At 33.4% G+C, this 14,985-nt stretch overlaps 1 protein-coding gene across 2 annotated transcripts; it reads right to left on the bottom strand.

Moving 5' to 3' along the window:
- Nucleotides 1–4,291: 4,291 nt before the first annotated feature.
- On the bottom strand, nucleotides 4,292–13,848 carry LOC133187451 (zinc finger protein 385A-like). 2 transcript variants are annotated; one of them, XR_009721199.1, is made up of 7 exons: nucleotides 13,775–13,848; nucleotides 10,850–10,976; nucleotides 9,121–9,456; nucleotides 7,348–7,488; nucleotides 5,047–5,139; nucleotides 4,487–4,656; nucleotides 4,292–4,444 (listed from the first exon to the last, which is right to left on the bottom strand). XR_009721199.1 is itself a non-coding variant. In XM_061322836.1 (6 exons), the coding sequence occupies exons 1-6, from the start codon at nucleotides 13,781–13,783 to the stop codon at nucleotides 4,568–4,570; spliced, it is 795 nt and encodes a 264-aa protein (XP_061178820.1). In that variant the 5' UTR covers nucleotides 13,784–13,848; the 3' UTR covers nucleotides 4,292–4,567. The 2 variants fall into 2 exon arrangements, 1 of the variants encoding a protein (XP_061178820.1); XM_061322836.1 differs by having other exon boundaries at nucleotides 4,292–4,656.
- Between the last annotated feature and the right edge of the window lie 1,137 nt (nucleotides 13,849–14,985).

Below are 14,985 nucleotides of genomic sequence, written 5' to 3'. Positions count from 1 at the left end.
AATATTAATATCTTCAAGGATGCCATGTTGAAGCTGCCTAAGCCTATCAAAATTTTCTGCTCAATTGGGTCACCCGGCTTGATGCGTTTGGAATACTAGTACTTTTACAATCAATTGATCAAGTGTGTCATTGGTCAACCCCAGTGTTACCCAGGCACGCCATATCATCAGAATCAAGTATGCCATTTGCTTGATTCTGCTGCTTTGGTAGAATTATCAAGCTCTCTGTAATAAAAACAAACCTGTGATGTAGAAGCTAGGATCTCAGTAACATGTACAAGTTTATCAAGATTCATGTTTCAGGACAGAAATTCCAAGTGCTTTCTACCCATTGTAAGGGAGGTAATTCAGTGTTTAGCACAGAAAGAAGGAAGAATCTTTTTTATCTGTGACTAGAGGGAGATCTTTTTGTAACTGTGCAGCTTTATCTGTAGGTTGAATTTTTTTTATTGTTATATATTTATTTGTAAAAGTAAAGAATTAATAATGCATTTTCCCTGTTTTTGTTTTCTGTTGACAAAATACTCAATAGGTTGTAAGACATTTGGTTGTAATCTGAACTTTGATATTTGGGTTTTCTTTGGGTACCAAGCTTGAAAGTAGGATGCTGCCAAAAATCAAGAAGAATGTTCACAATTTCTCTTCCCTTTTTTGAGAATTTTATTACCAGGAAAGGTGAAACATATTATATAACTCAGTTTGAAGTTGCTTTTCTAAAAAATCTTAAATAGATGTGTATCGGTGATCTAGCAATTGTGCTAACCTTGAAGTGCATTGAACTACAGTGGACATTACATCATTATATGTTTAAGTCACATGAGTCACTCAGATGACCTATTGCTATCTGTTTTTGTCTGTTGTCATTGTGTGTAGTGTGACAGTTGTTGTGAGTTGACATTTGAAGATTTCAGCTTCTTCTCTGGAACCGCTGAACTAATTTCAGCCAAAATTAGCATATAGCTTCTATTGGTGAACGGGAACAAAAATTTTGAATTTGGTGGTCCCTGCCCCCCCTGGGGCCAGAGGGGTGGGGCCAACACCACCAAAATTAATGCAATCTTTAAAAAATCTTCTTCACTCCTGGATTTTGAGCAGTCAAATTGTTAGCATGATTGTAATAAGCATTGAGTCGCCTACCAAAATTGTGATTTTCATGGCCCCTGGGTAAGGGGTTCTGGTGTAAGGGCTGGGCTCTAATGATTATTTAGTGAAAATGCATTAATTGTTGGAAAATTTTGTTCTCTGGTCCTGACTTTTAAACAGACTAACTAACTATAGTATATATATATATATAGTTATGATGAGCAAGGGTGCCTCTTCCAAAATGTTGAAATTTATGGCCCCTGGGTTAGGGATTCAGGTGTTAGGGCAGGGCTCTAACGATTATATAGTGAAAATGCATTAATTGTTGGAAAATCTCTGCTACTGGGTATTAAACAGACTGAAGTACATAGTTATGACAAGCAAGGGTCCCTGTTTCAAAATTGTGAAATTCATGGCCCCTGGGTCAGGGGTTCTGGTGTTAGGACAGGGCTCTATTGATTATTTAGTAAAAATGCATTTATTGTTGGAAAGTCTTCTATTCTGCTCCTGGGTTTTAAACAGACTAACTAAGTGTATAGTTATGATGAGCAAGGGTGCCTCTTCCAAAATTTTGAAATTCATGGCCCCTGGGTCAGGGGTTCTGGTGTTAAGAGTGGGGCTTTATTGATTATATGGTGAAAATGCATTAATTGTCGGAAAATCTTTTTCTCTGCTCCTGGGTTTTAAACAGACTAACTAAGTATAAAGTGAAGATGAGCAAGGGTGCATCTTCCAAAATTTTGAAATTCATGGCCCCTGGGTTGGGGTTCTGGAGTTAGGGCAGGGCTCTATTGATTATATAGTGAAAATGCATTAATAGTTGGAAAATCTTCTCTGCTACTGGGTATTATTTAAATAATCCAAGTGCATGATTATGTTAAGCAAGGATGCCTCTTCCAAAATTGTGAAATTCATGGCCCCAGAGATGGGGGTTCTGGTGAAAGGGGGGAGGTCTTGATTTTAAAGTGAAAAGCATTATTTCTTTCAAAATATTCTTTTCTGCTCCTGGTTATAAAGCAAAGAAACTATGTGTATATAGTTATGATGATCAAGAGTGTTTCTTGCAGAATTGTGAGTTTCATGGCCCCTGGGTCAGATGTTCTGGTGAAAGGGTGGGGCTTTATTGATAATATAGTGAAAATGCAATGATTCTATTGAATAATTCAGTCTGCTCTTTAGTGTTGAGCAGATAAACAAAGTGCATAGTTATGATGAGCAAGGGTGATCCTTAAGGAGGTTGGATCCTGCCATCAAAAGTAATGAGAATTTTTTATCAAGTATATTTTTAGAATTTATACCCATAGCTTAATTAAAAATCAAAACAAAAATTGGGGGTCAATGCGCTTCTTTTGGCGCTACAGAGCATTTAGTTTGACCTTTTTGCACTGTAAATATGTCTTACACATAAATCAATTTTAAAGTTTTCCTCCAATATTTTTTATTCAAATAAATTATGGGAACAAACACAGTCCTATTTCATCTTGAATAGACACATTAAAATTTGTGACAATGAAATTTTTTTTCAAATTACTCCGCATGTTCAATTATTTGACCTTTTTGCACTAAAAAAATTTCATTTTTCTGGCATTAGAACTTTAACAAGCAAAAAAAAAATCATTTGAAAGTAATGACATTTCACTGAATTTAAGAAGAATGGTTAAAAGTATCTTATATATTCAGAAAAGAAAATAAAAAGTGGGGGTCTGTGATGTTAATTTTTAGATATTACTTTAATAGTGCTAATTTTAAGCTTAAAATAGGGATATTTTTTTCTTAATTTTCACAATATATTTGCTATATTTATCAAATATGATGATAGAATTCATGACAGTTTATTTCGTATATAATTTAGGACAAGTATAAAACAGTTCACTGCACAAAATAACTCTGTGTGTAGACTGCATGTAAAAATAGGAATCCAAACTTAACATACTTTAAATACTTCGAAAGAGAAAAAATGATAATTTTCTTCTAAAAAAAACCTTCCGCCAAAAATATAGTTCCTCACATAATGCTTTTGGTATGGAATTTAATCATGGAGTTTTAACTGAATATAGTGTAATTGGCATTGTAGAATCCAATTTTATTGCAAGAATTACAACATTATGCAGAATTTTTAAAATATAGGTTAAGATATAAATCTGCTCAAAAGCTAAGGAGCGAACCTCGTTAAAAGGATTTTAAAACTTGTGGTGCCAGGGTCAGGGTTTCTGGTGTTTCTTGGGTTCTGGTGTTGGTGTTAGGGTAGGACTGTGTTGAATCTGTAGTGAAAATGCATTATTTCTTTGAAAATCTTCTCTGCATATCAGAGGTATAAACAGTGTAAAAGTTTTACTAAACAAAGGGTATTTTTACCAGATTTTTGAACATTTGGACCATTTGGTCGTGTTCTGGTCCTGGCCAGGGCTCTATTAATTTTTATTCTACTGATAGAAATTATTCCCCTTTGCCATCATTTGATAAATTAATCACTGTAAATAATATATTTGAAAGGTTAATAGAATAAGTGAATTATGCAATTTTTTTTATTGTATAATGCAAAAAGTACTCTTATAGCTAGTTTTAATGATCAGGTAGATAAATAAAAATGAGTCAAAAGTAACTTATCTTATTAATTGTTCTTCAAAGACCAAGAGAGACTGATATGAGAAGTTATGATATGGGGTTAAAAATAGTACAGAAGCACTAATACTTTGTTAATAGTCTGCATGGCGATTAGTGATAAATGGGGGACAGATTAGAACTAAATTTATAAATAATGTTACTGAATACTAGATTAATTATTTCATTGATCCTAATCATCCTATTTCTCTTGCTTTTGGGCAAAAGCTTCATCTATCAGTTTATTTTATACTCTATTGATCCTCTAAATTGTTGTATTATACTCAGGTGACTGTTAAGGCCCTTGGGCCTCTTGTTTTAATCATAAATATATGTATAAGATATGGTTAAGAAATGTATGATCTATCACTTTTTGAGTTTTCTTTTAGAAAATGGAGAGGGTAATGCAAAAAATAAATATGACACTAATACGGAGATATCATACATAAAAGAAGCCCATAAAATGTGTCTAAATAAACTTGTGAAAAGTCAAGTTGGAAATTAAAGTTGAATATTTTTGTCCTTTTCATAAATCCAAAATAAAATGAAAAGAAAAGAAACTACACATATTTTATAAAAAAAACAAACTTTAATTTTCTTAGAAATTCTTGATCAAATCAAGTCATCGTCATAAATTTATTTTCCATGAATATTTCATTTATACTAAGCACATAAATGATTACAATCATAACAAACACATATTAACATCTTGCTAACTATTGATACCAAAGGAGTCATATTCAGTAAAATGTCCTAAATACTGCACACATAGTAAAGTAAACTATTACAGTAATTGTTACACTTTTACATATAGTAAAGTAAACATATTGCAGTAACTGTTACACTTAAACACATCTAGTAAAGTAAAACATTACAGTAACTGTTACACTTTAACAACTGTAACATCTTTACATTCTTCTTGGACTTTTCCTTGTTTTTGTAATTTTAACACTGTCTGTTTATGTTTTTGTCCTGAAATGCAGAAAAATTATTCTCATTGAGTCTTACATTCCCTAAAATCCTATAAATAAAATTTGTACTCTACTTTGAAAATCATCATAAATATCACTGGAATAAGAATAATTCCCTAATGTTATAATAATGTTTCAATTCCAATAAGTCAAGCAGCTCATTTTAATAAATAATACATCAATAAACAGAATGCTTAACAAACCAATTTTGTCTCCGAGCCTTTTTGTCAATATTTCAAGGGTAATAATCCAGAATTTCATTTAATTTTAGAAGATCACTGAGGCACTTGAAACATGTTAAAACTTTTTAGCACAAGAAAAATGTACAAGATACATGTATTTCATTATTCTGTATTGTTTTTAATCCTGATACTTTGATGACATACAATACCTTCTCTATGAGCTGTCAGTTGTTCCAGTGAATTCAGGACCACATTACAATACGTACAGTTAAACCCAGTAAAAGCTGCCAACGGGATATTTCCTACAAAATTAAATTAGAAGGATCCATAAATATAAACCCACAAAATTTTTTTTTTAGATTCAGTCATTATACCTAGTAAGGTTACAATTAAAAGTCAAACCTTACCATCTTGAAACAAGAGGCCCATGGGCCACATCGCTCACCTGAGTAACTTTGGCCATGCCGTTCTTTACAAGATTTCCCCCCTTGTAATACTTATTGTGGCCCTGCCCTACCCCCAGGGGCCATGATTTTAACAATTTAGAATCTACACTACACCAGGATGCTTCTGCATAAGTTTCAGTTTTTCTGGCCTTGTTGTTCTTAAGAAGAAGATTTTTAAAGATTTTTCTTACATATTTCAATGTAAAACTTGGATTCCCTATTGTGGCCCTGCCCTACCCCCGGGGGTCATGATTTTAACAATTTAGAATCTACACTACCCCTGGATACTTCCACATAAGTTTCAGTTTTTCTGGCCCAGTTTTTCTTGAGAAGATTTTTAAAGATTATTTACACTACACCAGAATGCTTCCACATAACTTTCAGTTTTTCTGGCCTTGTTGTTCTTGAGAAGAAGATTTTTAAAGATTTTTCTTACATATTTCAATGTAAAACTTGGATTCCCTATTGTGGCCCCGCCCTACCCCCGGTGGTCATAATTTTAACAATTTAGAATCTACACCACCCCAGGATACTTCCGCATAAGTTTCAGTTTTTCTGTCCCAGTTTTTCTTGAGAAGAAGATTTTTAAAGATTTTTCTTACATATTTCAATGTAAAACTTGGATTCCCTATTGTGGCCCCGCCCTACCCCCGGGGGTCATGATTTTAACAATTTAGAATCTACACTACCCCAGGATACTTCCACATAAGTTTCAGTTTTTCTGTCCCAGTTTTTCTTGAGAAGAAGATTTTTAAAGAATTTTCCTATATATTTCAATGTAAAACTTGGATTCCCTATTGTGGCCCCACCCTGCCCCCAGGGGTGATGATTTGAACAATTTAGAATCTACATTATCCCAGGATGCTTCCACTTAAGTTTCAGTTTTTCTTGCCCAGTAGTTCTTCAGAAGAAGATTTTTAAAGATTTTTCCTATATATTTCAATGTAAAATTTGGATTCCCTTTTGTGGCCCCGCCCTACCCCCGGGGGTGATGTTTTTAACAATTTAGAATCTACACTTTCCCAGGATGTTTCCACTTCAGTTTCAGCTTTTCTGGCCCAGTGGTTCTTGAGAAGAAGATTTTTAAAGATTTTTCTTATATATTTCAATGTAAAACTTGGATTCCCTATTGTGGCCCCACCCTGCCCCCTGGGGTGATGATTTTAACAATTTAGAATCTACACTATCCCAGGATGCTTCCACATAAGTTTCATCTTTTCTTGCCCAGTGGTTCTTGAGAAGAAGATTTTGAAAGATTTTTCCTAAATATTTCAATGTAAAACTTGGATTCCCTATTGTGGCCCCGCCCTACCCCCTGGGGTCATGATTTTTACAATTTAAAATCTACACTATCCCAGGATGCTTCCACATAAGTTTCCGCTTTTTTGGCCCAGTGGTTCTTGAGAAGAAGATTTTTTAATGACCCCACCCTATTTTTGTCTTTTCTTGATTATCTCCCCTTGTAAGGGGACTTGGCCCTTTATTTTCACAATTTAAACTCCCCTTCACCCAAGGATACTTTGTACCAAGTTTGGTTAAAATTGGCCCAGTGGTTCTTGAGAAGAAGTTGAAAATGTGAAAAGTTTACAGGTGAAAGGACGGATGACGGACAACGGGTGATCAGAAAAGCTCACTTCAGCTTTCAGCTCAGGTGAGCTAAAAATGGAAATGGTTTTCAAAAAAAATTCCTCATATCTGATAGCTCGAGATGTTAAAATTATATTTAATTTCAAAGTCATAATAAAATCTGGATCATTGACTCCAAGATATTCCTACTACATGTATTTGGAAAAAGAAAAGTTGCTCAAGACATAAAGTTCAACTGTACATTCAAACATTTACCAAGAGGCTAGTATTATATTAATACTCTAGTCAGATTTGATCTAAAATAGAATTTCCACGTAACTTGGTATTCTCTGTTATGGTGTCAAAATTCATTGCATGAAAGGAGCTTAAAGACATCTAAAGAAATGTAGGGATATTTTTCTTTAAGAGAAAACAGCCCTAGCTGCCTTAAATAATCATCATTTGTGCAAGTCACTTAGAAAATTAATGTTAAGATACCCTGAGCTGCTGCAGCAATTTTGGCTTTCTTGGCATGTTTACTTCCCATCAGATGTTGTTTTTCATGGCTTTCTGATGTGTAAATCACTTTACATATCTCACAGTGTCCATCATATGCCTTTCTCTTCAGTGGTAGTTTGCCTGAATGATAAATAAAAATCTCTTTTTTAAAGACCTATTTCCTATGTTTGGTATCACTATAACTGGACATTTATTTATCTGAAGCATAAATTTTGATGACACAACAAATTAAAGTGTATATACCATCTCTGTTATTTGAGCAGAACTGTATGATTTTTTTTTTTAATTTTCTGGGTCAGTATCATACAGTTATCTGCTCAAATATTTGGAATCCTGTTGAGTTCAAACTGAATTCTATTGATCTCTATGACTTCATCTTACTCAAGCATAAAAAAGTCTGTCAAGGTAGGACCAGGCTAAGGCATTTTGACATACACATATTATATATATATATATATATATATATATATATATATATATATATATATATATATATATATATATATATATATATATATATATATATATATATATATATACACATTTTGAAAACAATTTTAATTAAATTTATGGTTTTTGTATGTTGCTTTAATTTCTAATTATTTTATTTCAAAAATATACCCCAATGATAAATTTGGAAATATGTCCATATGACAGTGAATACCTTTTTTCAATGGTACATTTATATTCCAATATGATTTGAAATGTACCTTGTTTCTTTGGTCTGAACCAGTAGACCCAACTGTACCAGAACATATATTGCCTCAAAATCATTAATTATTTCATTGCATGATGGACAGACAAGACAGTTACAATATGCCATAAATCACTGCACCTCAACTAATAAGACCACTCAATTCTCTGAATTTGCTTGTTTCTTATTGTTCCCAGATCATTCTTTTTATGTACAGCAGATAAACAAGTTCAAAAACATTGAAGCCATGCAGTGATCAAGTGTTTTATGAAAATACAATGCATCTATTATCTTCGAAACTGAGTGGAATGCAAAATGGAATGGACAGATAGATGGATGGATAGACAATACATGGACAAGACACACATTTATGAAAAAGTAATACCAGGTATTCAAAACCCATAGCACTATGCATAAAAGACATTTAATATCTAAATTGACTGCTTTGTTTACATTTTTATGACAGGTAAAATGAAGTCATATGAAATATCTAGTGGAAGAATTTTATGATCATATTACAATTGCAAAATCACAACTGCAACTTGATCTAAAAAAAATCCTTCCCTTACAGTTTGACTCCCTCAAGGACCCCATACCTTAAATTTATGGATTCACACAAATATTTTCTAGGAAAATCTGGAAAAAATAAACAGACCATGTTTTACAAATCTACTTGGAGGTCAAATGGTAGATAACAAACAATTTACATGTACATCAACAAATTAATTAATGTACACTCCTTAAACACACTTACACAATACCAGCTTTCAAATATTGTACCTTGCAAACAAATTTGAATTAGACTAAATGTAAAATATCAGGAATTGGAGCAATGTGGGCAAGGGAATATATACATACATGTATGTACATATAGGCCTACAATATATTAAATTTATTGCACAGTACATCATATTAAAGTTAAATATCTATATTCAAAAAAAAAAAGCAAAAAGAATAAAAATATTTTAAACAATAAGCTGTCCATATTAGAAGCCCTTTGAAATATTAATTTATAAACTTAAAACATTTTCTTATTGAGAAAATAAGCTCAAAACTACCTAATGCATTATCAACCACAGCCTGTACAACAGGATTGACCCTAGGAGCTCGTGGTTGCTGTTTCACAGTCGGTTGTGGAGGGGGTGGTGGTGGGGGGTTAACTTTGTTGACTAAGGTGGCACTGATAAAAGGTGTTGTTGCCTGTTTGGGTTGTGGTGGTGGTGGTGGTGGTGGAGGGGGCACAACCTCAATATTTGTTACCGATGTCGTTGATACACCTAGACTTTTGGGAGGTGTTATTAATTGAGCCGTGAGGGGCATTAAGGTATCAGAAGCCACAAAGTTTCCATATGTTTTCTTCCCTGTGGTTGTTGCTGAAGATGAAAACCCTGGCCCTACATCCAAATAAAACAAAAAATATGTGCTGTACAAAGACAAGAGGCCCATGGGCCACAACGCTCACACAAGTAGCTTTGGCCTTGCTGTTTTTCACCTGATTCCCCCCCCCCCCCCCTGTAGTACTTATTGTGGCCCCGCCCTTCCCCCTGGGGTCATGATTTGAACAATTAGAATCTACAAGACCCCAGGATGCTTCCACATAAGTTTCAGCTTTTCTGGCTCAATGTTCCTGAGAAGATTTTTAAAGATTTTTAATACATATTTCAATGTAAAACTTGGATTCCCTATTGTGGCCCCGCCCTACCCCCGGGGGTCATGATTTGAACAATTTAGAATCTACACTACCCTAGAATGCTTCCACATAAGTTTCAGCCTTTCTGGCCCAATGGTTCTTGAGAAGAAGATTTTTACTATATTTCAATGTAAAAATTGGATTCCCTATTGTGGCCCCACCCTACCCCCGGGGGTGATGATTTGAACAATTTAGAATCTACACTACCCCAGAATGCTTCCACATAAGTTTCAGCTTTTCTGGCTCATTGGTTCTTGAGAAATAGATTTTTACTATATATTTCAATGAAAAACTTGGATTCCCTATTATGGCCCCGCCCTACCCCCGGGGGTCATGATTTGAACAATTTAGAATCTACACTACCCGAGGATGCTTCCATATAAGTTTCAGCTTTTCTGGCCCAGTGGTTCTTGAGAAGAAGATTTTTAATGACCCCACCCAATTTTGTATTTTCTTGTTTATCTCCCCTTTGAAGGGGACTTGGCACTTCATTTTAACAATTTAAACTCCCCTTCACCCAAGTATGCTTTGTACCAAGTTTGATTAAAATTGGCGCAGTGGTTCTTGAGAAGAAGTTGAAAATGTGAAAAGTTTACAGACGGACGGACAACGGACAATGAGTGATCAGAAAAGCTCACTTGAGCTTTCAGCTCAGGTGAGCTAAAAAAAGGATTGTGAATACAGTACGTCAGAAAAAAATACAGAAAAAGATTTTCTTGGGCTAAGTATTTATTTATACAAACTACAGTTGTTTCCTGATATGATGTCTAATAAAATCATTTTAAAAACAAATACTGCATTAACAGAGCAATAAAGTGTTTGTGAACTGGATAATATCAATAACTTTTTGTTTATCAAGAGGTATCTATAAAAGAATTTTAATATATTAAGCTTTAAGAATATTCTAATACACATTAATTACCATAAATCAATCAGACATGAGTGTTTTTATAAATTTATTGCAACTGGTATCTGTTATACCAAGGCTTAACTGTGTTAATATTTTTTTCAACATATACTCGGAGGTTTCATGCAGAGTACACTCCCTTTCAGGTTGTGTGAAAATCCTGAATACTAATATAAATATCACTACATACTTGATACTACAGTGGCAGCTATCCCTGCTGCTTTAAGTTTCTTGAGATGTTTACTTCCAGACTGGTGTTGGGCCAGCTGCTCTTGAGAATTCAGGGAGACATTGCATGTATTGCAGAGGAATGGCATCTGTTTGAACAAAATATAGATTGGTTTATACCCAAGAAATAAATTGTGAAAAGTACAAATTATTTGAAAGGAAATCAATTTATTGGACAATATTCTTGCAAAATCTACCATGACAGCAACTATTATTATACTCGGCAAGTATGAAAGTATAGCAGATGGGGAAATTTTTTAGTATGCTTGTACTAATTAAGAATCATGCTACTGCGCATGAATGGACATCTCTCTTGTTGTTGCAATGCCAAATGTAAGCAAATTGCCATTTCTGTATCACTTCTGCAAAACATATGTGATCAATGATCATGATGTTAGATCAAGTGATCAGGGTTACATTTATGCATACTTCAAAGTTTGGAAATGTTTTAGAAATCCACACTCATATTTCCCTGATTTTGGGCCAATTCAAGCAATTTTTGCTTGTAAAAGACACTACAAGAAACTTTTCTTAACTAAAAACTTAAGTGAGTTTGATCAGTCTTATGTGCTGTTATTTTACAATAATAAAATGCTAGTAATTTCATTTTCATCACAACACCATAATCACCTAGTTTGCTCGCAAGATAAAAAACTAAATGTTTATAAGAAAGCACATTTTGATGATGATATGATACAAACTGTGCATACATCGAGATCATTGCAGGCTTTTTTTTTTTAAAGCATGCATTAGAGCCCCTTTAACCAGGTCAGGCACAATCTCTTGATCATGTTGAATAAGCTATATAGCTTGAATAAGCTATATAATTATAGCTTTATTAGGCTATTCTGAATAGCTTGATTTAGCTATTTTATCACATTTTCTTCTTAAATGTGTTATTTTTTTAAAAACATGTACAAAAAGTTGCACCTTCGTGTAATGATAGTATTCAACCTTGAACTCTTCTGAAAACAATACATGTGTTATAAATTGTTCATCAAATTGTGTCTCTTTGAGAGAGCTCTTAAAGTTTTTAGGCTATACATGTATAAACAATTGATGTGGAAACACACAGTTACTTCCTGAATGAAATTATAAAGGAGGTCAATTCTGGTCGACAAGATAACTGATTGGTAATAATTCAGCACAATGTGAACGGGTTTGGACCAATCACCCAAATGGGATATAATAGCCCATTTGGGATATAATATCCCAAATGGGATATACATGTAAATTTACAATGCAAAAAATGAAAATTTTTATCTTGGCTATAAATACCATAAATCGGCATCAAGATACTTATAAAGGGATAACTTTTGGTTAACAAGTTTTTCTGTATGACCTCTGTTTAAGAGATTGATCCCTACGAAGTTCGTAAACTTCTTGGGGATCAATCTAACAACCCATAGGGTTGCAGAAAAACTTGCTTGCCAAAAGTTATTCATTATAAAGTATTTTGATGCAGATTTATGATATTTATAGCCAAAATAAAAATTATCATTTTTTTGCACTGTAAATTTATATCCCATTTCCGATATTATATCCCAGATGGGTTATTATATCCTATTTGGGCGATTGTTCTTAACCTGGTGAAGCAATGAAGGTGGTGTACAATTATCCAAATAATGGAAATACCTCTTTCGCTTAAAAGTATTCAAAAGCTGCAATGTTAGAACTATCTTTGATTTGGGTTGCTTTTTTGATAGTCTATACATTGTAGTACACATATCAAAACAATCTCCCATGCAGAGTTGTCGTTCGTTCTTCTCTCAGACACCTCTGCAATGGGCTCACGTCACAATTTTTGACATAATGTTAAAAACATAACATTTCAAGGATTATTTCAAATTAAACTTTTAGTTTTATATCTATTTAGTAAATATCTATCTTTAAGGACTATCATTACCCCAGACATTAAATATAATGAATTAAAGGAAACGCACTATCTCTCGTGCTTATCACTGTGATATACGCGAGCCAACAACAGAGGTAAATGTATGAGCCGATGGTAGAGAGTGATATCAAAAGTCAAATACTTGCCACATTTTGTCTATTTCTTACAAAAACATTTTTGTGAAATACTGCATATAAATAGCTTTATCAAGCTATTCTGAATAGCTTAATAAAGCTATATAGCTAATTCAAGATATATACTGGTGTCTCATTATATCGCGGTACTTAATTCTTTTGCATAAAAAGTGTAATTCCATATTTTTATTTTAACCTTTCATTAAATGATATTCATAAACCTGACTATGCCCCAACTTTTTATTGTCAAATTATTTTAATTTGTAGTCTATTTTTAAACAGGAAGTCTTAATTACCTCCTAAATTGGAGAGTCTCATTGTATCGCGGTATGGGAAAACATGGAAGCTTGTAGTTGACATGGACTTCATTTTTTATTTTTAAATTTACAATGTAATTCTACATGAAAATTAAACAATAATACAAACTTAAGACTTTCAAAATATGGACTTTATTATGGATTTTACAGATTATAAATTCAATGGTCTAAATAAAATAAAAACGGGAATTGAAATCTGTAAAATTACGTTTTATTTGAATAAAATTTTTTCCAACGGATGTTCCATACTTTTTAATCATCACAAAAGTCAACATTCAGACAGATAGTCCATCAACATAAAGGATATGAGCTATGTATCCGAATTTTTTAAATATACCGCGATACAATGGAACCCGCGATATAATAAGAATTGAGGATATACATGTAGGCATTAGCTAAATTAAGAGATTGCGCTGACCTGTAAACATGTTTAAGTGTATAACCATAATTATAACAAATTCCCAATGTCATAACTATCGCAAATCTTCAATTTAAAAGAATGAGCGCTAGTTTATGAAGAATTATTTACTTGATATACTTACATTAGGCATACGAAGAGATTTTCTTCAAGTGTATTTTTCAATCACAATTCCATGATTCCTACTTTCACTTTGGGCAATTCCCAGTCGTACGCTAACTATTTCGATTTCGTCCAACATGGCTCGGGGTTTTGAATCAATACTAATCGCATTCACTTTTATTTTCCTGTACTCGTCGATAATGGAAAATCAATGAAATTTATGTTTCGAAGAATTTTGGATTTATACTTATCTTTTTTCTTTGTGTGTGTGTGTGTGTGTGTGTGTGGTGGGGGGGGGGGGGGGGGTCAGTTTCATGTGAGAGCAAACACTAAAATACTTTAGAAACTCTGTGACTAATCTCAGCAAGATTCGTTGAGACTAAATATTTTGGACAGACGTCTCTTACGAAAGAGAAGTCTTTCCAAAATTTTTAGTGTCGACGAATCTCGCTGAGATTACTCTGTGACAAGTTTACTTGAAACTGACCCTGTTGTTTATTGAAATGATTACCCAGCAAACTTGAAGAAGAACAGACGACGGACAATCAAAGAAATTCCCACCAAGTCCAGTTCAAAGACTATTAATTTTCTACCTACGTAGCTATTAATAGCTTCTTAGGTATTTAAACCTACTAGAGGTAGCTATTTTTACCTACTGTTTGCTTCATTTTCATTTCTTGGCCATGCAAACTCTGGAACGGCGCAATATGGTGAGCATCAAATTTCTTAATACAGTCACACTGATGATGAATACGACAAAAGTTTTGGCCAAAAATGATAACTTATTAACTTACCGATTTTGCATTAAAACTGCATCCAGTTTCATTTTCTGGTAGCTAGGGATCAAAACTAAGTACAAATGTACAGTATATTACAAATCTGTATCAGTTTTAAAAAACTATCTTCATGCATTCATAGATTAAATGTTTTTGGGATGATTTTTCATGCATTTCCTCTCCATTCTCCCCTGTCGTAAAGTTTTCAAATTAACATCCTGAATTTTGCTGTGTAAGTGCACAAGATGATAAACAACAAGCTTGACCTGTTTTAAAGATGCCCCTTATAATTTTTATTTAATCTTATTTTCAAAGATAGGTAAAAGTAGGTAGAAGTAGCTACTTCAAGTAGGTTTAAATACCTAGGTAGTTATTAATAGCTACGTAGGTAGAAACAGTCTTTGGACTGATCCTGTCCACACATCTACCTTTAGATAACTAGAGTGACTAAAAGTAC

The sequence above is a fragment of the Saccostrea echinata genome, unplaced genomic scaffold (genome assembly GCF_033153115.1).
Source record: "Saccostrea echinata isolate AGI-Se365-2 ecotype Australia unplaced genomic scaffold, CSIRO_AGI_Sech_v1 ptg000001l, whole genome shotgun sequence".
NCBI lineage: Eukaryota > Metazoa > Mollusca > Bivalvia > Ostreida > Ostreidae > Saccostrea > Saccostrea echinata.
The sequence above is the reverse complement of the archived record's forward strand: the minus strand, read 5'-3'. Positions and strand labels throughout refer to the sequence as shown.